This window comes from Colias philodice, chromosome 18, assembly GCF_061535455.1.
Source record: "Colias philodice isolate Cphi_HAF_F1 chromosome 18, ilColPhil1 Martin Lab GWU primary, whole genome shotgun sequence".
Taxonomy (NCBI): Eukaryota; Metazoa; Arthropoda; class Insecta; order Lepidoptera; family Pieridae; genus Colias; species Colias philodice.
The window spans coordinates 5,441,556-5,466,589 of record NC_143103.1 but is presented as its reverse complement, the minus strand read 5'-3'; the positions used below and the strand labels follow the sequence as shown (position 1 = coordinate 5,466,589).

General features: G+C 33.4%; 2 protein-coding genes across 3 annotated transcripts; one reads left to right on the top strand and one right to left on the bottom strand.

The window, feature by feature from the left end:
• Positions 1-3,845: 3,845 nt before the first annotated feature.
• Coq6 (ubiquinone biosynthesis protein COQ6, mitochondrial) lies at positions 3,846-23,018 on the top strand. The gene is made up of 9 exons (XM_089706573.1): positions 3,846-4,217; positions 4,429-4,619; positions 5,067-5,312; positions 15,348-15,455; positions 16,146-16,316; positions 16,785-16,987; positions 17,942-18,057; positions 19,932-20,098; positions 22,885-23,018. The coding sequence occupies exons 1-9, from the start codon at positions 4,055-4,057 to the stop codon at positions 22,912-22,914; spliced, it is 1,395 nt and encodes a 464-aa protein (XP_089562699.1). The 5' UTR covers positions 3,846-4,054; the 3' UTR covers positions 22,915-23,018.
• Positions 6,065-14,693, bottom strand: LOC149480440 (transient receptor potential channel pyrexia-like). Of its 2 annotated transcripts, none has more exons than XM_089706413.1 (14): positions 14,401-14,693; positions 11,166-11,328; positions 10,623-10,842; positions 9,693-9,849; positions 9,348-9,482; positions 8,924-9,152; positions 8,608-8,853; positions 8,176-8,405; positions 7,939-8,077; positions 7,636-7,829; positions 7,401-7,560; positions 7,027-7,322; positions 6,664-6,861; positions 6,065-6,584 (listed from the first exon to the last, which is right to left on the bottom strand). In XM_089706413.1, the coding sequence occupies exons 1-14, from the start codon at positions 14,431-14,433 to the stop codon at positions 6,195-6,197; spliced, it is 2,790 nt and encodes a 929-aa protein (XP_089562539.1). In that variant the 5' UTR covers positions 14,434-14,693; the 3' UTR covers positions 6,065-6,194. The 2 variants fall into 2 exon arrangements, with proteins under 2 accessions (XP_089562539.1, XP_089562538.1); XM_089706412.1 differs by lacking the exon at positions 14,401-14,693 and adding an exon at positions 11,846-12,002.
• Positions 23,019-25,034: the final 2,016 nt, after the last annotated feature.

Below are 25,034 nucleotides of genomic sequence, written 5' to 3'. Positions count from 1 at the left end.
AAATATAAACCTGTTGGCCATGTGTTGCATCGCTATCGAAAGGATTGTTATCAACCACAAACTCATTAGGAAGAGCTGCTATAAGCTCTTGATCTTCAGGCGGAGGACTTGGTGGCGGAGGTCCCCCGCCTGTCATGTTTCTTGCCGTTCTAAATTTGTGTTCCGAAGCCTTAGCTTTCTTCAAATTCCTCCACTGATTTTGTATTTGGCTTAAGTCCCTTTTATGGAGTGAAATGATATTATAACTGAAATATAAATACAATAATAATGTTATTACACTGTAACAATTTATTAAATACAAGAAACTGTTAGAATAAGTAAAACTAAAATAACCAAGACAAAACATCTTCCCATGCAAGTTTTTTTGCTGTATTTGTATTAGTCGACGTATCCTTATTCTCTAATATAATATGTGCTCGCTCGAGCACTAATTATTTTCGAAGCACTTTCTAAAGAGCAATATATATTTATTAATAAGCATTAAAACATGTAAGGAAATAAGTACATTCTATTAGATTTCTTGTGTACATTACGTACCTTATCCTCCTCACTCCAATTCGTCGAACGAGAACGTTTATTGATCATTGAACTCATTTTAAATTAAAACTGAATTTGAATTTATCAAAAATCTCAAATCTGTACAAATGTTTGAAATTTGAAAGTTATCAATATCCTGTCAGTTAAACGTCATACAAAATAAAGTCTACCATTCATATTTGTCAAAAAGTACATTTTTAGTCAAGTTTTACGTGAATAGCGGGTTTTATTTCGATAATGTTACTAGAAAAAAATACATATATTGACGTAACTTAGTTGAGAGACTGCTGAGATAGGTTTATAAGTACCTAAGATTATTTTAATCATTGTTTAAGGAGTTGAGAGTTATTTAACTGAGAGGTGTTTATGCAACAGATCAGTCAGTTTTTATAAGTAAGGCTGGTAATTTTTTACGACATCACATTAGAAACCTCAAAAATAGCAGTACTTCTCCACTATTTAATGGATGTTATTATACATATAAACCTTCCTCTTGAATCACTCTATCTATTAAAAGAAACTGCATCAAAATCCGTTGCGTAGTTTCAAAGATTTAAGCGTACAAAGGGACATAGGGACAGAGAAAGCGACTTTGTTTTATACTATGTATAATAATATAATAATGATAGTGATAGCACAGTATTACAATATTATTTCCTACAGTAAGGAAACGCCTTTGATGTCGCGCGATGCCGCCGCCAGCGTAGGTACTTACGCTGCCACACGAAAATACGCTAGGGTTGCAACAAATGGGAAATAAAACAATTGTGATTATTAATATTATGATGAAATCATTTATTCATATGTACATTCAAAATAATTGCGATTATTAAATCTGATGTAATCATTTGTTCATAAATATATAATTACAGATATTGCACTGCTAAATATTATTTACGTGGACACTTTATTTTTGGATGTTCTTAATTGTATATTATACCATTTAAGAAGTAATGCATTCGCATTGGGATGTACAATCTGATTAGAAAATAATGAGGACAACATATACATAGCTTTGATTTTAATTCAACAGATACAATTATTAATACAATCTTTCTGAAATATTGTTTCCTTCTGGGATTTCAATGTAGATTTACATCCGTAAACGGAACAGTTTTTGCGCGCCATAATAGAATATGTAAGTACCTATGTATAATAAAATTATTACACAAAAAATACGACTGCGTCGTCCTTTCGCGATAGTTAATGCAAACTCAGCGTGATTGCATTAAGCGGCCCGCGTCGCCCGACCCCCCGCCAGTTCCCCTCCGTTTCTCTGCACAAGTACATTCGTCGCCATACTGTAGGAAATATGGTGATACTGTGGTGATAGTCCGGCTAACGAAAGATAAGACTGGAAAAGGCGGCAAATTCAAAAAATCATCATATTAAGGTAACCTAATGGTAACTTAGGTTATAGTTGGAAATAAAGTTTTGATACTTTAATTTATTATTACGAGCTTTGTTTTTTTGAGAGATTAACAACCTCTACAAACTCTTCATCTATATAATATTATATATATGTAATCTGGTACAGTTATCTGATACAGATAAAAAAAAGAACAGCTAGTGAAAGTAATAAAAAACATAATAAAATACAATTAAATTTTGTTTAATCAATATAATCATATTAAATCTAAAAGCCGCGTTCAGCCGCGAATAAAGAATAAGAATCACTATCATTATCTCTGACATCATTAACTCTTCCATTTCTGCAGTTATTCCATCTTGTTTTTTTTGTACTGCTCTTCAACATGAATAACATGGTTCGGTCATAGAAGAAATCTCGTTGAGATACTGATTTTGTGTCTTTAAACATTTTGAACGGACAGATCGTTCAATTTTATATTGTTGCTTTAATATTTTATAACTGGATTACTGGTATCATCCATGCAAAATAATAATAATAATATTAAACAAATCATATAATGTGCAATGCAATCAAGATGAAAAGTATCAAAATATCAAGTCACACTGTGTGTTTTTCCTTGAAAACTACATCTCTTTCAAATTGTTTCTTTTTAAATTTATTAATCATAGTTTAAAGTTTTCGTCATGTTTTCAACTCAGTTTTCAATTATTAGAAATCACTAAAATCCTAAGCTAAAATCGCAGAAAATAAAATCACTTTGACAAGCTTTGACACATCAACAACTCAGGTTTTAATGACAGTTAACTGTTAAGTGTTGCCAAATAAATTTTCGAAATAAAAAGCCAGTCTCATCTTTCGAACCAGACGTGACTAGTATAGATTTATTTATTGATTTAATAAATGAAACGATACCAATTTAAATTTCGCGCTGTTTATGTATGATGTGCGCATGTCTTAATGCTCTAAGGCGCATGCGCAGGTTTCAATTATTTTATAACTAGTGCCCCGGCTTCGCCCGTGGTACATATTTAGTATCCTATATCCTTCTCCTGGCTCTAAACTACCTCCCTGCCAATTTTCAGCTAAATCGGTTCAGCCGTTCTTGAGTTATAAGTGGAGTAACTAACACGACTTTCTTATAAATATATAGATTTTAATAAAATAAATAATTTAACAATTTCAATGATGGACCTATACGGACCTAACGGTAAAGAATACGATTTTGATAAAATTCGCCAATTTTGATATGGATGAGGTGCTAAAGTGTAATTTTTTTATACCCAAAATTAAAAAAAAAATATTTAAAAAAAAACTAAAGGGGACCTAACGAAAAAATTGTGGGACCTTATAGGACCTAACGAAGACCTATAGATTAAGGTCATTTTTGACCCAAAATTCTATGGATGGGGTGCTAAAGTGTAATTTTTTTATACCTAAAATTTAAAAAATTATTTAAAAAAAAACTAAAGGGGACCTAACGAAAAAATTGGTGGACCTTAAAGGACCTAACGGGGACCTAACGATCAAGGTCATTTTCGACCCAAAATTCCATAGATGGGGTGCTAAGTTTGCACTGGTGTGTAGTTGTGTCATGTGTGTAGTAAAGTAATTATAAGGAGTGATCAAAATTTTAAAAAAATATTACTAGATGAATTTTTTTAATACATTAAGGAGTAACTAAGAACAATATGAGAACAATATAAAATTTCGGACAGTGAGCAACTCTAATTATGTCTAATATATTTAAAATCGTACTTGTTTATCAGCAAACATACACTAATACATGGTTACGTCTTGCTTAAAAAATATATACTTTTTATTTCTTTGTTTGAAGTTTCAACTTTTAGCACAAAATAAAATCTCGATTGGACATCACTGGAAAATGGAACTCCTTTCTGTCATCTTAATTCTTATAGTCAATGTCAGCTTGATAGATGTCAATGTCACCCTCACCGATCGGCTGTTCTCATATTTGTTTTTCGTTTCTAAAATCTGAACGTTCAATAAATATTAAATATTTATAAAACACTTACTGTTTACGTACATACTATCGTTTTGAGAAGGAAAATAGAATTTGAATGATCACTTCCGGCTTCGTTACTTAAACTTTTGATTTAATAACCAATAAAACAGTAAAAATTAATAATGCATAGAAATTATTTATTGATTGCAAGATTCAAAAGCAACGTAAAGACCCTTTATTCAGTACGAAATGTTGCTACTCAAAATGATTCTAAACACAAGGGAAAATATGATGTTATAATAGCTGGTGGAGGAATGGTTGGGTGTACCTTGGCTTGTGCTATGAGTAAGTATCTAATATTCTATTAATATATAGACTTTATCATACGTATACTTATTACTTACATTATTGATTTCCTCTTTTGTATAAATTATAATTGTAAAATTTGTTATTTTAAGATTATTTGGAAACAACTAAGTTACTACTGAATAATGATATATTATGCAATATATGAGGCAACAATTGTATACTATTATATATTTTTTTTTGCCTATAGGTAAATCACCAATCCTCTCAAAGTTAAAAGTATTATTATTGGAAGGCAGCCCTAACAAAAAATTTGTAATGAAACCTGAGTATAGCAATAGAGTAGTGGCACTCAATCAAAGTACTAAAACACTGATGAGTACATTAAATGTTTGGGAGCATGTGGAGGAAATGAGACTTCAACCAGTTAGGCATATGCAAGTAAGATATGACTTATCTCCTTAATACTTAACATTGAATGAATCTTTCATTAAATGCACTATTACTAGTTTAAAATAAAATTATTAGTATTGTAGTTGATAAGAGCTAGCGCGCACGAGCAACTTTGTCTCCGCAACTATTTTGTCTCTCCCACCTATGGGCTAGTATGAAAGTGCGCGCACGTAGCGACGCAACTCCACATACAAATTGATGGGAGAGACAAAATAGTTGCGGAGACAAAGTTGCTCGTGCGCGCTGGCTCTTACTCTACTCTTTTGTAATTTTCTACATAACAATTCAGCTTATATTAATGGATTAACTTTCATATTAATTTGTGTCCTAGCAACAGTTCAATAAATTAGATCTAAAGATTATTCAAAAGAGTTATCTTATTCAAAATTTTTGTCCTACTACCTTAAAACTTATACCATATTAAAAAACTTCTAGGTATGGGACGCCAGCTCTGATGCCATGATAACATTCAGCAGTACCGACATTCTAGATGACGATGTTGCATACATTGTAGAGAATGATGTTCTGTTACACGCTATTAACACAGAATTAAATAAGTCCGCTACAAATGTAGATACAGTGTACCAAGCGAAAATAGATGGTTACGAACTGACAAGTGCGGAAAGAAATGACACTGCAGTAATTATGAATAATGGAGACATTTACTCCTGTGATTTGTTGGTAAGTGTTTTTGAATTTATATTTTAGCTAATAAAAGTGGTTAAGATTTGTGATTATCAACATCACAATGCTTCATTCTAATTAATCTACCAGTACTACTATATTAAAGAGGAGCTGGATTTATAATTTCAAATAGGATTTATAAATAGGCAAATAAATATATTTCTTACAGTTATTAACCCATTGACCACCGAGCGGCCCGATCGGGCCGAGACACAATAGATTTTCTATTGTGTCTGTGATCCGAGGACTGACGGATTAAAGAATAACATTAAAATCATAATAGTTAATCCTAAAAATATTGGGAAACAATATAAATTTGATTTAACTACATACACAGGGTGTCCCAAGAAGTAGTGATATACAGAAGCTGGGAGGTAGAGGACCTAGAGGGCTATCCGAAACACCCCCATTTATGTTATGAAATGTTGTTAGCTTCAGTATATCACTACTTCTTGGGACATTCTGTATAATAGTGTATTACAATAAAGTTCTCATTCATTCATTCATTCATTCATTCATTATGTTTATGCCAATAAAATATTCATGTCAGGTAACTAAAAACTTTATTCATCTTATATATAAAAATGAATCGCAAAATGTGTTGGTAAGCGCATAACTCGAGAACGGCTGAACCGATTTCGATAATTCTTTTTTTATTATATTCCTTGAAGTACGAGGATGGTTCTTATGTAGAGAAAACGTAAATATTATGTACCACGGGCGAAGCCGGGGCGGACCGCTAGTATTCATATAAATTATAAAAAACATATCTAAATCCATTATCTATTTTAATTACATATGGCAATTTATTATTAACATAGGTTTTCCAAATTTCACCTGTAATATTAAGCTCTAATCTATAGCCACAGTCAGATTTTCTTATGGTGGATCCTTGTCTTGCAGTTTCTTTTCTATCATATTTAACCGTTGGTCTGTTGTATCTATCATTTTATTTATCTTCTTTGATAAATCGCACAACTGATTTTTGATTTCGACGATACAAAGTTCTTGTATAGCATTAATTGTAAATGACGCTGGTCTATTTCTATTCGAGTCCGAAGTAGTGCGTTTGCGTCTCTGCACATTTTGATTCTCGAAAGAAAATCGATCGTACAAATAACTCTTACGTTTAACTTGTTGCCTCTCAACATCCTCTTCGTCATCTTTTCTTATACGGAATTCGTAATTATTATTCTTACGTATGCTTTTTCTCGTCTCCTTGCGGCTGGCAACCATCTTGTAAACTGAAGCAATCAGTTCTCTGGGTATCTGGAAGAAGTGTCAGTGGAATTATGGTCATGTTACAAAAGTGGTTCTGCATTATTTTCATATGAATATAATAGCTTACCCTATTTTCTCGGGGGTCGTTTGGTCTGATGTTTAATGTGCGCATTTGGGATGCAGTCAATAATGCTCCCCAGCGTAACACTGCCATCAACTGATTCGGGGCGCATGTCAGCAAAGAGCTGAATAGCATACTTTCAAGATGCGCTACTAGTTGTGTTTGGCGAACGAGTCTGTCCAATCCAGCGCTCTCTTGAAGAGCCTGAAATAATAATGAAATCATTTATCATTTTAAGCTCTTTCGAATCCATATAATTATGAACAAAACTACTATTATGTGTTTAACAATTTGGCCTGACTATTGTGAAACTCGATAGTTTAATTAATATAGAAAACACATTTAATAAACAACCAAGAATATACAGACCTGTATGTCACTAACTGCTAATCCCACAAGTAAATTAGTCAGTATAACTGTTACAAGGAGGACAAATATCAAGAACATGCCATGTGCTGTGAAAGGGTACTGTATTTCCGACCCTGAACATTCGCTATAGAATATATCCTCATATTCTAATTCTCCAGACATCATCATAACTGTTTTGATCAGAGCTGCTGGAAGGTGGAAAGGCGGGTAGTTGCTAAACAATACGCTGAACGCCAGACCGAAAGCAATCAATAAGCAACTGTACGCCATGAGAAATGTTGCAAAGTTCACCGTTACTGAAAATAGACACTTATTAATTTCATATTCACGAAGAATGCATCATTCACATATTTTGAATTCCAGTAAATAATTACCTGTGGTGAACATCTGTACGTAAAGTCCAAATGTTGGAAATCGTCCAACGATCATCATTAGTTCCAACCAACAACAAAATATTGTTATGGCCGCGACATCATGCTGCCAGGTCGATGTATTTTTTCTTGCGTCTTCGTTGTCCATGTTCCAAGTGGGTATCTAAAACAGTAAATAATTAATAAATATTTGTGAAAAAATCAAATACCTAATGAGTTTTCATGGAATAATACATACTGTGCACAAGAACACTCCTATGATGATAACAATTTGCAACCAATTTTCCCACTGTCTAATATACGCAGACCAATCGAGACAGGATTGGAAAATTTCCTTAGCCAAGAAACAAATATTTAGTAAAAGTATGACGTACTGAATCGGTCGCAGGTAGTTTGGTATGTCACATGTTTTATTTTCACATAGAAACAACTCTGAAAACATTCAAACTGAATCAGTATAAAAAAATTCTTAAATAAGAAATTTTTCTTATTTTAGAATTTTTTTTTTATTATTTATTAATAAAATAATAAGCATACATACGTAAAATGTAAACGCTATAAAGTGTAATAAATAAAGCGTGATAAACAAAGCTCAGGACGAAAAATTTCCTGATCCGTCTCCACTTCAAAAAAAGGAATGTCTCTGCTACGGGATGCTTCAAAATGTCTTTTCGGCCAACCTAAAACACATTTTTGTATTAATTCATTAAATATACTACACTCAATCAATTCAGCTTATCAATAGGAAATCAGTATTCTTTTTAAAGTTGAAGTATACCTCTATGAAAGCCAGAAGCAATTCAGCCTCGCCCCTCGATAGACATGGTACTAATGGCCGAAAGTCAATAGTCAGTTCGCAATCAACGTCTCCCAACTCATGTTCACTGACATGAACGGCGTCATCAAACTTGCCCAGATATCGAGGAACCACATCGGGAACCCGTCGAACGATGAATGATAATGCCGAAACTCCGCCATTGGTGCGTAATGTTACATCTCCTCCATAATCTAAAATGATAAGGTGAGGTACATTTGACTATAAGGATATATATTCAGATTTAAATATAATTTCGATAAATAAAATAAAAACATCATCATATTCCATCCAAGTATCCGTATCAAAAATTACACCAATACATAGCTCGATTTCGATGTGAAAAAACAAAGATATATGTAATAATATAAGATATAATAATAGCGCTATACACACCCAATAATAACAATACACACGCAGAAAACTCATTCAGCGCTGCAATATGTAATGGTGTATATCCAAAGTTATCTGAGGCGTTAGGGTCAGCTCCTTCGGACAATAGTAACCTCGCAACGTCGCAGGCGCGGGCCCCTCTGACTATAGCACCATGCAAGGCTGTCCGTCCATCTACATCTTGAGTTCTTACATTTGCTCTTCTAACCATAAGAAGTTCCACCACTTCAACAGATTGTGCTAACGCCGCTGAAAATGCAAATTAATTAATCAATAAGAAATAGACACATTAATTAGCAAAGATCAAAAGATGCAATACCTAGATGAAGTGCAGTTTGGCCTCGGGAGTTGGGTGTATCGATATGAGCACCGTGATCTAGTAACAAACGCGCACATTCCGCATGACCATCCACTGCAGCTAAATGCAAGGCAGTCGCTCGACCAGTTCCCATGGCCGCTCTTACATCTGCTCCAGCATCGAGCAAAAGTTTCAAACATGATGGTGAACCTAATGACGCAGCTACGTGAAGTGGTGTTTCTGTGAATACCTAAAAATGCTAATGTTGAATCATTTGAAAGCAAAAAATAACAAGTAAAATTAAAAACACTATTGCATTGGCTTTTGTTATTAAACGGCTACGTTTCGACAACACAACGGTGTTTTGATTATTGCTATAATATTCAACGGCTCTGTTATTACAATAAGCCATTGTTTACGCTTGTATGATGGAACACAGGCTCACCTGCGGTGTGTCAGGGCATGCGCCAGCGTTTAACAGCTCTCTTACGACATCCGGTGCGTCACTTAAAACTGCGTAGTGTAGTGGAGAATGTTCGCTCAAACCTGCGTTTACATCAGCTCCGTGGCTCAGGAGCGCCTGGAAATAGGTGTTTGATGATGTTTATCTAACAAAACTTCGATATAATCATTAAAATATCCAATAATCATACAATAAGACATTTATATCCGGATCCTAAAACGAACCCAGGACCATCCATAAATAAATAATTGTTACCTAATATTTTTGTTAGAATTAGAAATATTAATTAAAACTGTATAACAGAACCAAGAATTTATAATTGTATACCTTTACACATGCAACGGATTTAGCACTTGCAGCGCAATGCAACGGTGTAGCTTTCCGTTCTGTAGTTGAATCCCACATATTGGGATCAGCTCCATGTTCCAGGAGCAGCCGTGCGCAATCCTCACTGGCCACGAGACAAGTTAGATGTAAACAGGTCCTGGAATTATTAATCAGATACTGAATCCCATATAAAACGCAACATTGACGACTGATTGAAGGATACCTATAATCATGCGTCCTTGAATCGTACATATTGTATAATATATAACCTATATAAAGCTCTCAAAGGATCACTAAAAATACACAACTTTAAAACATAATGAAACCGGTTCAGTTGTTCCTAAGATTAGCGCGTTCAAACATACAAAATCTTCGGCTTATATTATTACTTATTAGTAACAGCGTAATTGTTTGAATTTGCCAATGAGTTTACTTAGAAAAATATAGCTTTTAACTAATTGAATGTCATCAAAGTAAAAAACTATATGCGTAAATATTTTTACCTCTAAGGAAACGCGTTCTACTTTAGTATTCGTTTATGGTTTCCAGATATCAATTAAATAGTTCCGGTGACGATTATCGATCGGGATTTTGGACATTAAACTTTCTCTTTGAACTATTGACGATTCTCGTTATAATAAATACAATTTTGAATTGAAATAAATCATATAAATAACATTAGTATAGAAAGACATGAATAACCGCATAAAAGAAAAAAAAACAATCCTTAAATCACAAGCCGCCCATCTCGGCATCACCCGGATCGACAAAGCGTTGTTTCTATCGATGTTTTTGAAAAAAAAATATAATTATTAACTAGTCTTAGTAGATATGTATATCGATAGCTTTTAAGTTAAAACAATGCGATGGTACGTGGGTCAAAAATTCTTAAACACATCCGGAACTATATTAACTTATTGTTTACCTTACCTCCCAGCATCATCAGAACTATTAGGATCAGCGCCTAGTTTCAACAGTTTGTTCAAAACTGAGCTTTTTCCCATCCAAGCCGCCCAAAGAGCAGCTGATTTTATTCCCACAGTATCCGTATCGGATGCTAAACTTATCAACTCTTCAGTTTGTCCGTTTTCCAAAAGCGCGGCAAATTCTTCCGCATAGGGAAGCTGCTTCAAGACATTTTGTATTTCCTCTGTTTGCGAACAAGTTAATTAATTATGTCGATTATTCTGCGTTTTCGAGTAGATATAAAAAAATTATTCATAACTATTTAAGTGACCAACTTTACAATTATTTTTTGTATTTACAAAGTGCCGTTTATTAAGATCAATGGGCCAGACAACTGAAGATTTTTTGTTCAATTGCTTTATGTTTAAGTTTTTTTTTTTAAGATTTAGCTTGATTTAGCTTTGAGAGAAACATGACTCGTAAGTTTTTATAAGAGAAAAAAATAAAAACTCTGCCATATAAACGTAGAAATATTTTTTTAGAGTAAATATTTTTTCTCGTAGGTACCTAGTTCCCAGATATCCCTGGATGGTTTCACTCGTAATCGGTCATCCAAATCAGTGCCATGAGCAGACTCATCACTTGATATATAGACAATTTCTGCCTCATCCGAATCTTCGGGAAGTTCGTCAATATCCTCTCTCCACCTCGTACTTCCCTCCCGAAACCCCTAAATAAATAAAAAAAAAAACAAACAAATTAGAAAATTTATGTTTCCCTTATACACAGTTATTTTCATAACTTTTCAAATGCGATATTATTTCTAAAGTTATAGTTAATGTTTAGTTAAATACTTGACTACTTTTAAAAATACTTTCATTTTATAAGGAGTATTCAGTGAATTGGTTAATGTTTCTATACCCCTTCTCTACCACCAAATTATTCCATAACACTTGGTTTTTTTATTAATTCTTTCTTAATTAAAATATTGATGTTTGTAAACTTCTTCATTCCCTGCCATTAAAAAGCAGTTTAATATGCTTTATTAGTCATAAACTGTAGTTTACAGCATTTAAACCATAATGTGGTGTATGCTAAAAAACCGCTACTTATGGTCCGGTCACAATTGAACCGTTGTTTCCGATACCTAGGGGCACAACACTTCGGCCTCCGTGATAATATAATTAAACTATTCTAACACAAACACACACTCATCGCGTTTATGAATAGTTTGGAATGAGGTTAACCTTTTTCTTAGCACTCGATTTTTTCACAGAAGGCATCACGTTCGCGGTAACTCTTGCGCATATCTAAACAAGGCACACGCGCGCTTCACTGAAAACTCAAATCTCAAATACGCCTGTACCAAATATAAATACAATTATTATGAACTTTACCGCACACTTTACCCATTCCACCTTAAACTGAGTGTGATATCAAATTCATTGAAAAATTTGGATGTCAGCCGATGAGCCGCCCACGGCATTATTTATAAAGATCACACGTATAATATGTGTTCTACTCTATTTTATAATTTCTTTTTATCTTATTCAAAGTCGTTTATCTTCATTTTTCACTTTGGTGAGGGATGGCTTTACTTAAAATTTAAAGAGAACATTATTATTCTTTAACATGTGTATTTTAATATCGTGTTGTAGTATTTTATTTTTGTTTATTGCTAATAAACAAAAAGGAACGATGTTGTTACACAATTCTTTTTGGTCTGATTTATGTTTACGGTGTTAAAATCAGGGAATTCTATTTTACATGAAAATCTTTATTGTGATTAAACGCTTATGAGATTAATACAAATATAAATATATAATGTTGGGAGACTTTATGTTGAAAGATTAAAGATTTAAATTCGTTTAACTTTAGTAACTATCTGAGTAAACATTAATTTAATACTATTCTGAAACTATTCTGAAAAAATGGGCTCGCTGTTAAAAGTTGGAAGGAGATCAATCCACATTTCATCAAATCTGACCCGAGGGCGGGAGTATTAGTAAAAATCACGTTATTTGTTTTTCACAACAAAAGTTTCATAGCTTTGCTATAATATTCTACAATAATAGGATAAGATAGCCAAAACAACAAAGTAAGCAGTGATAGATTTAAATCTGCTTTGTTGAATTCATTACGAATAGTGATAGAGCAGACTCTTTCCAAAAGTAAATGTAAGAAAAGAACATCACGTGAAGTTAGGTGGGTACCGGGGAGTTGTCGTACAAAATGCAATACTGTATAGGTATATATTGAACGATATTTATTGGCATGCAATGATTTCTTTCTTTTACTAACAACTAAAACATGATCAAAAGCTACGGCTAAAATAGAGAAATATATTATGTCGACGAATAAAGCTACCTTACGAGTAACGACTAACGATGCATTCAATATTTTTAAAATTCAGCCGAAAGATCGGAATTCCGACCTTCACATGGCAAAAATTTTATAATTCTATGAAGTTTTGTTTACCCACATTGTATTCGCGTGGCGGTGTTGCAAACAATTGATTCTGATATCCATTATTAGACCAGCAGGCTCGGTAGTTCGGTACATACCGCGCCGAAGTTAATTGCCGTAGAAATAGATCCCTCATGTAGACGTTAGTTTGCATACAAACGATGGAAAGTTTTATATCCAAGTCAAATTGAGCGTGATTGAATGGTTGTTTAAATTAATTGATTCATAAACTTTCTTAAACATGGAACTCCCTACTAATATCACAGTTTACTAAATATTTACTAGGTATGTAACTAACATTACAAATATCAAGGTATCTCTATCTGTTTGTCTCTTCTTTAAACCTAAACCACTGAACCGATTCGGATGAAATTTGGTACAGAGATCGTTTGAGACCTGAGAAAGGACATAGTACATATAGATTTTATACCAGGAGCCCCACGGGACTAATTTTATCCCAGAAATGGAATGAGATAACCATCGCAGCAAAAAGTAGCTTTTATAACTCTTCTCGCTATCTCCAGACAGTAGACACAAATAATATTATCATCATAAAATCGCTCCGTTGCGACGTGAAAGGAAGACATAGAAATAAAACACAATTTCGCCTTTATCCTTGAAAGTATGTATTTCAATACTTGTATATAAAATAATTTTTTTTCCATTCATTTTTGGTAGAACGACGAACTATACACTGCCAATTGCGTTATGTATTTTTAAATAAAACAGTCTTCATCAGCTGGGCCCACAGGCTGGGCCTAACAAATTAATCTTAATCAATCTACAAACACATAAAAGCTCAAAATATAAATTATTCATCTATGAAATTTCTTAAATAGCGATAATTTCGTGTTACTGCTAAATATACTGTTACCTCTAAGAATTATATTATGAATCGTGAAGCTGGGTGTGTTTTCTTCAGATTAATAAGTATTTTTGAAATCAGAAAAGTAGCTGAGATTAACATAACGGTTTCTAACAAACAAACAAAATCTTCAGCTTTAAATTAATAGTAAAGATAAGTATTCAATAAAAAGTGTTTTAATATATTAATAGTACCTAGTAAATAAATAATAGAAGATCATAAAGAAGTAATATCCCCAAGGGTCCACAAAAGTGCCCATCGTGGTCTATGTCTACGTAAAGGCGGTTTCAAATAAAAATATTAGACTTATACTATGTATTTCCAATGTAGTTTACAAGAATCAATAGTTTGGCTACATCTGACCTAAACTATAACCTGCCACCTCCTCTTGTACTCAAGAGCATTAGCTCTGTTAAGTCTGCTCTTTACAGGAAAATGACCAAAACATAAGATCACTTACTACCTTCTTACCTCATTAGTTTCGATAATAGTATCACAAAACATCACTCATTTCAATCCAAAAATAAGGTCTTCATGGAAATTTGTTTGTTTGTTACACAATTCTTTTTGCCCTGATTAATATTATAAAATATTTATTTAACCTCATTGGCGGTAAACGATCGGCCCAATTTAACAAACGCCCGGATCGCGTCAAGACTTGATGTTTTTATTTTTCTTATATATTTAAAACAACTTGAGATATCAAAGAAGTAAAAACATATAAGATGCACAAAGATGCAAAATTTGAACAGTCTTTCACAATTTATTATGTATATATTTTTTCACTGTCACGTTTAAATTGATATCTCTTGGTAAAAACAGCGTCTTGTGCCGAGTCAGATTGAATACTACTGAATCTTAAGTTTCCTTTGAAAATATGTATAAACAAACTAAAAAGATATTTGACTTGTGATACCATGATTCTAAATGTATGAACGTTGTTTTAAACCCATTTGTTTCCAATCATTCCCAGAAGACTAGCAGATTTCACCTGCTTGTAATCGTCTATTTATAATAATACAAATAAACACTGCGGTACGAGAGCTGAGAAATATTCATTTTATATTCCACTTGCATTTTGTATGAAGAAGTGTATGAATGAAACAACATAGTTCAGACTTGTGACATAATTAAAACTTCAGCATTTAAGTGATGAATTAAGAATAGTCCAAAGTAGGTTTTTGGATTATTTACAAATGTAAAAACGGAATTGTTATTGCCACTGTCTCATTAAATAATTTTGTTCAACCAGTAAATGAAAGCTTCTTGACTAGTTTCTTAAATATATTTAGTACTAAAAGATGACTGTTTTCTCAGTTTTTAATGGAGTGAATTTATAAATTTTCCGTGTACTTGTACAGTTTTTCAGGGATTTCCCTTGCTATATTTATTTATTAGTATTGTAATCCGGTTTCCAGATTGGTGCCGATGGCGCGAACTCAGCAGTACGCAAGGCTATGGGAGTGCAATATGTGTCATGGAAGTACGACCACATGGGAGTGGTAGCCACACTTGAATTGTCTGAGGTAAATAAACAAGAACTGTCTTACCACATAAACCTTTAGACAGGGTTTAACTTTAAGCGCGGGTTCTCTTTAATCTGGTTTTGTCGTATGTCACATAGACAACTATTAAAGTCACAGATTCCTGGTTTAAAGTTAGACTGTGTTTAAATTGTTTTGTGGTAAGACCATTAGAATGTATTTTATTAACATAACTAGCTTTTCGCCCGCGGCTTCGCCCGCTTTGTCTAAAACCTAATAAATTATATACTAAAACCTTCCTCTTGAATCACTCTATCTATTAAAAAAACCGCATCAAAACCCGTTGCGTAGTTTTAAAGATTGAAGCATACATAGGGCCATAGGGACTAAGAAAGCGACTTTGTTTTATACTATGTAGTGATACTCTTACTGTTATTTACAAAATGCTCTATTTATAAAGTATCCTGTAAATATATATTAATGGTTTGTACTTTTTTGCTCTGAGCTCTTCTCTCTCATAGAAACACTCAAGTAATGGATTTCTGTGTCTCAATTGCACCTTGATTCGTATTATTTTTATTATGAACGACATGAAATATTTCCATTTCTAACTTTTGAAAATGATGCTGAAGCATATAGAAAACATCTACCCAAATATTTAAAATTAAAAAAAATGCTTTTAAATATTTTATTTTCCATCCACGATAAGAAACTTTAATTAATGAATAACAGGAATCAGAAAACACGACAGCGTGGCAACGTTTCCTGCCAACCGGACCCGTTGCACTACTGCCTTTGGACTCGAGACGAAGCTCCCTCGTTTGGTCCACGTCACCGGAACACGCTAAGGAACTGCTGCAGTTGCCAGAAGAAAGCTTTGTAGACGCTCTTAATGATGCTTTGGTAAGAAGACACATTATTTTTTTTTGACAAATTTGTGTCAAGTTATAGATTTAGTAGTTATGAAAATTAAAGGTACTTTAGTAAATGCAAAACTTTTAAGCTGAAATAGCATATCATAGTACCCGTTCCCGTGGGATTTTCCGGATAAAAACTATACTATGTGTTAATCAAAGTTAACCTCTACCTGAGTGCCAAATTTTATGAAAATCGGTTCTGCAGATTTTGCGTGAAGGAGTATCAAGAAAAACGAATTAAAATACAAACTTTTGCATTTATAATATTATGTATAGTAAGATTAGGATTGCTTACCAATAAGCATCTTGTCACCAAAACACACATACCAAATGTATATTTAGGGATTTTTTTCTAAGTTTAGTGTTTGTATTTTATAGATGTTAAAAATAAATCGTCCATTCATACATGTATATGTTTATTACATTTTTAAATACTAAATTATTTTATTTACAGTGGAAGCAATATCCTCGAAGCAAAGGCGTAGAAGCGTGCACAAACTGGGTGGGATCGTTCCTCAAGCGAATGGGACTACCAGATGGGACTGAGAGACAGTTACCACCAAGTGTTCGTTCCATCACGAAGGATTCGAGGGCCGCTTTCCCACTCGCGTTTGGTCATAGCACGAGATATGTGGCGCCTGGAGTTGCTCTTATTGGGTGAGGAATTTATATTGTACTATTATATTAACACTAACACATCTACAGTTTACACACACGCACATAATATCTGTAAAGGCGCGTACGCAGATGCGCGCACACACACACACACGCGCTTACACACACCGAAGAAATATATAGGCAAAGATTGAAAATATAGGTGTTCGAGGTTTCGTTCCATCACGAAGGATTCGAGGGCCGCTTTCCCACTCGCTTTCGGTCACAGCATGAGATATGCAGCAATTATATATGTAGAAAGAAATGAATTATCGATTTTGGCTTATTAGCAAAATACACATTTCCGAAAAATCACTACCACCATAATATCTTTATCTTTGTTTAACTATATATGGACAAAAACCCACTTGTATTAGCGTAAAAATTTGGTAAAGTAATATTTTTTGGCCAGTTACACTTATAGCTGGTACAGTTATTAACAGTAATGACCTATTTAAAGCTTTTCGACAAATATGTTTATACAGTACAGTAGACCCGCGTTACACCGGCCCCTGACCTATCTGTCTACCTGTAATCCGACATGTTTATAAATGCTGAACCCCTATTTTTTGACAATTTCTACGTCGATCATGCATGATTTAACAGTATAATACATCCTGTACGAAAAAAACGTGCAGCCACTATTGCGCTCTACTCGAAGATATTGTTTTAATTTCAAAATACACAATGAAACATGATTTGTTCCTACTTCTGGAACAGAACTACTTATAACATCTTATCTTATCATTAGGTCCGTAATTTGTCGAATTACAAGGTACGTTTGCGTAAACACATCCGGACTATAGGGGGTTCCTTAAGCAGCACCCTATAATTCGACAAATTCCATACTTCGACAAGGCTTGCTAAACGATTGTCGGAATACCGCGGGTCTACTGTATTTATTTACAACTTTAGCCACTTTTAAGAAAATAATGAATATTTGTACGTATTTTACAGAGACGCCGCGCATCGCGTTCACCCTCTCGCTGGTCAGGGCGTGAACCTAGGTTTTGGTGATGTTAAGGATCTTACACATTTGCTGGCTGACGCATTATATACTGGATTAGATATAAGTAAGTGTACATAAACATATAACGTGTCTAGTGTACAATTTCCATGATTAAAATCTTTTTAAACAGCTTTGGAGAAGTTGTTCTCACAGAACAGTAAAGTAGATAGAAGTGTGATGTGGGCGTGGCCCACGTGTCACTTGTAAGGTAAGATCACCTAACTTGCTCTCAATTGTGCGCAGAAAAATATTCGAGTCGGTTGTCAGCTGTCAAACCTTTTTTCCATATTTATTCATTAATTAGGACGTGTTGTTCGGTATTAGAGTGCAAAAATGATAGCAGACGAAATAATATCAGCAATGGAGGCATTTAATACCATCGGTAAGTCTTATTTTTATTTATTTTACATATATTTTATGTTATAACTTCTCTTGTCGTAATTTTTCAAAATTGTATACAAATATTTAGTCAAAATGAACCTTAATCCGCAGGAAATTAGTACTATTATAGATTGAACAGCAAACAAGACTTTCTGGAATATTATTGCAATAAACAAACGAATGTCGGTTTAGTGATGCTTGTGGCGCATATCGACAGTATCGATACTTTAGAAAAGACAAACATTATAAAATATAAAATTTTATTTTATTTTTCCTTAGCTTTCATTTGTCCAATTTATTTATAGATCTCCCAAAGAGGCTAATTTAAAAGAGAAATGGATAAATGCAACGTGACGAGTTAACTGGATGCCGAGCAGCACTAAGCAGTATAACAAAGGCCACCGATACAGCAAACCTACGGCAGTTCCAAGATTTAAAATAATGCGTATTTTCTGTTTGTATTTTGTAAATATAGATTAATACTATTCTATTCCGTTTTTTTATTTAATAATAATAATATAAAAAGACGTACTTAGTAGTAATAAACATACTCCAAAATGTGACACATTATACTATACTCATATAATAGAAAGAAAAAAAAATACACAAAAAATATTTATTTGTGAATTATCGATAACAAGGCTGACATCCCTCAGGGGGAAATATACTATATATACTATAAATAGCATCAGATAAATATCACACAAATTTCAACCTTATCTCTATGTGTTGAGGTTCAAAGTTATATCTATCGAAAACTAACGCCCTCTGTTGTGGAGTAGCTGAATGTTTTCGAATTTGGAATTTCTGTGCAATGAGAAACAAAACAGCTAATATACCTAGGGATGTTATACTAAAATAAATCGTAACATGGTGCGATATGGTACATATTGAAATGCTGAATTTATAACCTAAGTCAGTTTTTACTCAAATTAAGCTGTCCAATCAAAGGCATAGTTTACTTGTAGTGTACTGTATAACTATCGGTTTAAATGTGTGGGTTTGGCGACACTGGTTTTCATACTAATTATGACATTATAGCACTTCTATTTGTTTTTATTGTTCTGTGGTTGTTCTAATTAGATTAAAATAGATTAATCAATAGTTTTGAAAAAATAGCCTTGTAATGTTAATCTTAATATGTATATATAAAACACGTGTCACAATGTACTCCTAAACCACTTAACCGATTATAATAAAATTCGCACACCATGTGCAGTTCGATCCAACTTGAGAGATAGGATAGTTTAAACATGTAGGTACCACGGGCGAAGCCGGAGCGGACCGCTAGTTAATAATTAAGTCTCTACTTTAGTAATGTGACAATATTTTTATTCAACTTAGTGCAGATTTTTCAATTATTTGGTTAAAACTTATTCGTCGAATAATGTATAAAACTACCATTTTAAAAACTTATTCTAATCTTGATTCTAATTGCCCGCATTTGACAGTTTACGTGACATTTTAATATTATCGTGTAATACTTTATTGGACGGGTAAATTTTATCCAAGCATTGAAAAATCGGCCCTAAATAATTTAAATATAATTTGTGTCAGCGCACGAGAACTGGCTGCAACAGTACGAGAGTGGCCGCCAACGCCACAACGTGCCCACTCAGCTCGCGGTGGACGCGCTGTACAGACTGTACGCGCACGACCTCGCGCCGCTCGTGCTGGCGCGCAGTGTGGGCCTGCAGGTCACTAACGCGCTACACCCCGTCAAGGTGCACTATTGTAGGAATCTACGAGTTAATAAAATGGCCTATTAAGGGCTGCCGCAGATATTTATTTATTTTATTTATTACACTTTATTGTAATACAACCATTATACAGGGTGTCCCAAAAAGTATGGATGAACTTCAGTTCATCCATACTCCTCCTCCCTAGGTCCTCTACCTCCTGGCTTCAGCCAGGAGGTAGAGGACCTAGAGGGCTATCCGAATCACCCCCATGTATGTTATGCGATTTTTCGTAGTTTCGGAGTTATGACTCTTTCAATTTTTCACTTATCGCCGAGTACGATGAGATTTTGACTCATGGTGACGTCAATTATTGCGGTAGATGCTTGATTTTTTTTTGTGTGCTAAGCTGAAAGATAGGCCAATTCAGTATGGTAACATTTACTGTCGTAAGATCTTTGAATGGAATAAAAAAAAGAATTAAATGCCAAGAAAGATAAAATCACCCAGTAAGTTCACAACTTGAATTTCCGGGTTATTTCGTCCAAATTGTGGCATTCTCTCAAGTAGCCGAAGTCTTTTTAATATTCCCATTGAAATAAATGAATGGGGTTTAGGTCGAGGGACCGTGGAGGCCAGGCTTTAAGGCAGGCGTCACCGGCGCATGCGCAGGCTGCAACGACCAATCCATCTTTCAGGGTATCTTTGCCCTTTAGCCTGGCCTACACGGTCCCCAGACATAAATCCCATTGATTTTTATCCGTGAGAATACGACAAAAACGAGAACGAGAGAAAGCCACAATTCGGACGAAATAACCTCGAAATTCATAGTAGCAAAAGAAACCATTAAAAATGATAAAAGGGCATTCAGACATTAAAGACAACTTTTTACGGTGATGTCTCACTTGCATTGACCAACAGCGGGGTTATTTTAAAAATTTCTGGTAATTAAACACCTTTTTATTGGTTTTAATTTGTTTTTATTAATCATCATGTTAATTAAATTTTTGCACTTATCACATTTAGATTTCAATTTTTCGATTGAAGCCTTCTGAATAATAAAATTTAATTTTTAGGGTAGCTACCTGATGGATAGAGCAAGTTTTTAAATGCCAAACGGAAAACTTTTTATATGTGATTTTATTTTTTTACGGGCCCTTGAAGTTGTGAACTTACTGGGTGATTTTATCTTTATTGGCATTTAATTCTTTTTTTTATTCCCTTCAAAGATCTTACGACAGTAAATGTTACCATACTGAATTGGCCTATCTTTCAGCTTAGCACACAAAAAAAATCAAGCATCTACCGCAATAATTGACGTCACCATGAGTCAAAATCTCATCGTACTCGGCGATAAGTGAAAAATTGAAAAAAGAGTCATAACTCCGAAACTACTAAAAATCGCATAACATATATGGGGGTGATTCGGATAGCCCTCTAGGTCCTCTATCTCCTGGCTTCAGTTCATCCATACTTTTTGGGACACCCTGTATAACAAAAAACAATAAAAAGAAGATATATGGTACGAGAAGGATGTATTACAATTGGCGGCCTTATCACTAAGCAGTGATCTCTGCCAGGCAACCAAGCGGCAAAAAAGCGAAATATTTAATAATAATATGACGATGAATAATAATAGATATGACGGAGCGCAGCAATAGTTTGACAATGAAAAATGCTCTGCACTGAGTATTGAGCTATTATTACTACGTATATAATATATATAGAGAAAACACCACGAACAAAATCTGTGCGACAAGCGCGGCGGCGCGGGGCGGCTAGTGAGTCATAGATATGTTATCGACTCATCGCTATAAAGGCGACACTTTGTAAATATTCTGCCTATTACTTATCTTACTTAAAACTTACTTAAAACCAATCAATGTAACAAAAAATATTGATACGTAGGTAATTCATTTTCATCTTTCACGATTTAACCTTTTTATAAATAATATCTATGATAATATCCACAGTACATTATTTTCTAAATATGTAAAATTATTATTTTCCACTATAAAAACGTCATCTAATATTACTATCTAAACATCTTTCATACCCAATGGCATTTCTTAAATTTTTAGTCTATGACAAATGACGCAAAATGGCGCCCGCCAAAAATTTTGCTCAAACCAAGTTTTAAAAATGATTGTCTAGTGATGTAGGCGGTATCTTCTCCATACGTAGTAATAGTATCTCAATGGCGCTGCGCTCCGTCCTATCTGCGCCGGCCTTAACAGTATACGAAAACAAATCCAGGACTAAAGACCATAAGTTAAATCATTTTGTGTCAATTCAATCAAGCGTGTCCGTACACCACACTCATTGTAGTGTTTGAATATAAAATAGTAATGCTGTTTGAATATAATTTTTCATTCATATCAAAATAACTCCATAGTAAGTAACGCCACCTAGTATTTAACGTATGTACTAATATGTTGCTTTAAACCATGGACCCATCGCTAGATGGTGTGGAATGTGTATTATAACTTTATAAATTATACGTTAAAAGCTACTAAAATAAAACAATACAACTTCGTAATCTTTGCTTGCCAAATAAAGATTTCGAAGATATGTAACAAACTTGTTAGCTAACAGACATTATAATGTACTATTAATAGTACAAAAATTTTGTAAACATAACCCAACAATTTTTAAGAAATGTACAAAGATATATTGTTTCATAACTCGTACCTGAAATCTGAATACAAATAAAAATAATTGATACTAAAACGTAAAAATATAAACAGAAATTAGTTAAATATAATGTTCAAACATTATTTCATTAATTGCCTGGTTTTTAATGTTTTGATAACATTTATATTTTGTTTCAGAGGCTCATTATGTCGCATGCAACAACATAAAATGGATCTCCAGATCTCCAATAGACCTGTACATAAAATGTCTTATTTAAATATTTTTTTGTTAATTACACATAGTCATTAAATATATTAAGTTTGAAAACAAAGTTGTTTTATTGATAAGTGTTTAAATATACATAATTTACATTTTGAATTACTTCATGAAAATAATAAATCATTATTCATTAGCTAACATTGTTAGTACCATTATTAAATGAAAATTAATTAGGTATGTATACGATATTAATTATACATATAGGTCAAATAGTTTGTCGATTAACGTATAATTTAATGTTTAAAGTTAAAACTTGCTATGATTATAATTATGATTATGAATTATTAGGTAAATGCCAAATAATACGACAGGTAGAATTTTTTTTTTAAAAGGTCGTTTCTAAGAATAGAAATATCCCCATGAAACGGTTACCGTGAGAGGGTCGTTAAACCCATCGGCTTTAAATAATTACCTACCTATTATCGGAAGACCCACAGCACCGGCATTCATTCCGTTAAGAATAGTTTTATGGTTTCGTTTCATTATTTTTAGCTTTAATTTTAGGAGAAAAGACAAAGAAGTACAATTTTTTCTTCCCTATCGTAGGTATGCTCACTATTTTAAAGACACAAGAATTTTAAAGAATTGGAGTTGAGAATAATAATTAATACCAACGATATTAAAATCTCTAATAAACAAATACTGATAAGCGGTGGTCCAAGAAGAGATCAAAAATCAGATCTCTTACAATTTTACTTTTTTTAATAAGTAGGTATTCCTTTTTCAACTCATCCAAGGTAACCTCTAAAACGATTGAATCATGGGTAGGTAATATTAACTATTATTATATTTTGACTTATAAAGACATAACATATAGGCACAGTATTACAATATTATGTAATACTGTGATATAGGAATAGGAGAGAATTGTTTAGATCTCTTGCAATCAAAAACCAATTAACAAATACAAATTTAAATATGTAATTAAGTATAGTAGGTACACAAAGAATTTACAAATATTAAACTGTAAGCAATTTAATTACCTATGTATCTATTTAAATTACTTCGATATCCCTTATCCCGATATTCCCACATTTTTATTTTCAAATAGGCTTAGATTACTAATTAAGTACTAAATAAAAGGCAAATAGGTATTTCCCATACAGTGAACAAAAACAAAGAAGTTACAATAATTATTATTATCAGCTAACCCCTGTCTGAATCATAATAAAATGTGAGAATCAAGAATGTTCGTTATTTCCTATCCGTTTGAGGCCATTCATTCGAGGTCGTTTTGCAACGTTCACAAAACACGCCAAGCTGCGCAGCTGTCGATGGCCGTTCGCAGGGTTGAGGGGACGGAAGGGTGACGTCATACAATGGCGTCAGCCGCCATATTGTTATTATTGACGCATTGAAGAATGAAGCGCACGTTTACTCAAATTTGAACCTTATTCTTACTAACCTTGTGGATAATAAAAATAAATACCACAAGCGATGGAAATATCTTGATTCAAAGATGCGTCATGTTATACTTGGAATTTTTCTGTAGTAGCATTAGCTACTTAATAGTAGCTAATGCTACTCTGTGGTAGTAGGTACATTTTACTAATGAGTATTATTAATATAGAATAGACATTACCAACAAACTGATAAATGTTCTAGTTAGGTAGGTAGGTAGTTGTTTGATTAATTAAGGTCCGCTTTGTTAATCATCAGGTGTAATTAGGGATTTCATTAAACTGATTAAACAATGAATGTTAGGATACGAACGAATTGTTATTATAACAATAATGTAAGTTCAATTTACATATCTAGTTTCATTAAGTACCTAGTAGGTACCTACCTAATGAACTAGATAGTAGATACCATGTAGATACCTACTTAGTTAAAGATCATTCACTATATATCAGCTATAGTTAGATACGAATTACATTTTATTATTATTATTTATTGAAATTATTCTTACAAATTATTACAATAACTAAATCCCATAATCCCATAAACTTAGGGGATGTTGGTGAAAACGGGCATAAGTCCCACAAAACATGATTGCTTACTTACCTACCTACTATCATCTTATCTATCAATAATAATTATTAAGTGTTGTCTCATTACCTACTTATAT

What these genes read in the sequence shown, in the direction of transcription:
- LOC149480440 (XM_089706412.1), bottom strand. Translation starts at nt 11,881, where the DNA reads ATGCCTTCTGTGAAAAAATCGAGTGCTAAGAAAAAG. An exon ending in CAGGGATATCTGGGAACTAG is followed by an intron (nt 10,843 to 11,165) that starts GTACCTACGAGA and finishes GTTCGCAAACAG; the next exon opens with AGGAAATACAAAATGTCTTG. An exon ending in TAGCAGTTAGTGACATACAG is followed by an intron (nt 6,862 to 7,026) that starts GTCTGTATATTC and finishes TTATTATTTCAG; the next exon opens with GCTCTTCAAGAGAGCGCTGG.
- Coq6 (XM_089706573.1), top strand. Translation starts at nt 4,055, where the DNA reads ATGCATAGAAATTATTTATTGATTGCAAGATTCAAAAGCAACGTAAAG. An exon ending in AACCAGTTAGGCATATGCAA is followed by an intron (nt 4,620 to 5,066) that starts GTAAGATATGAC and finishes AAAAACTTCTAG; the next exon opens with GTATGGGACGCCAGCTCTGA. An exon ending in TTTACTCCTGTGATTTGTTG is followed by an intron (nt 5,313 to 15,347) that starts GTAAGTGTTTTT and finishes TCCGGTTTCCAG; the next exon opens with ATTGGTGCCGATGGCGCGAA.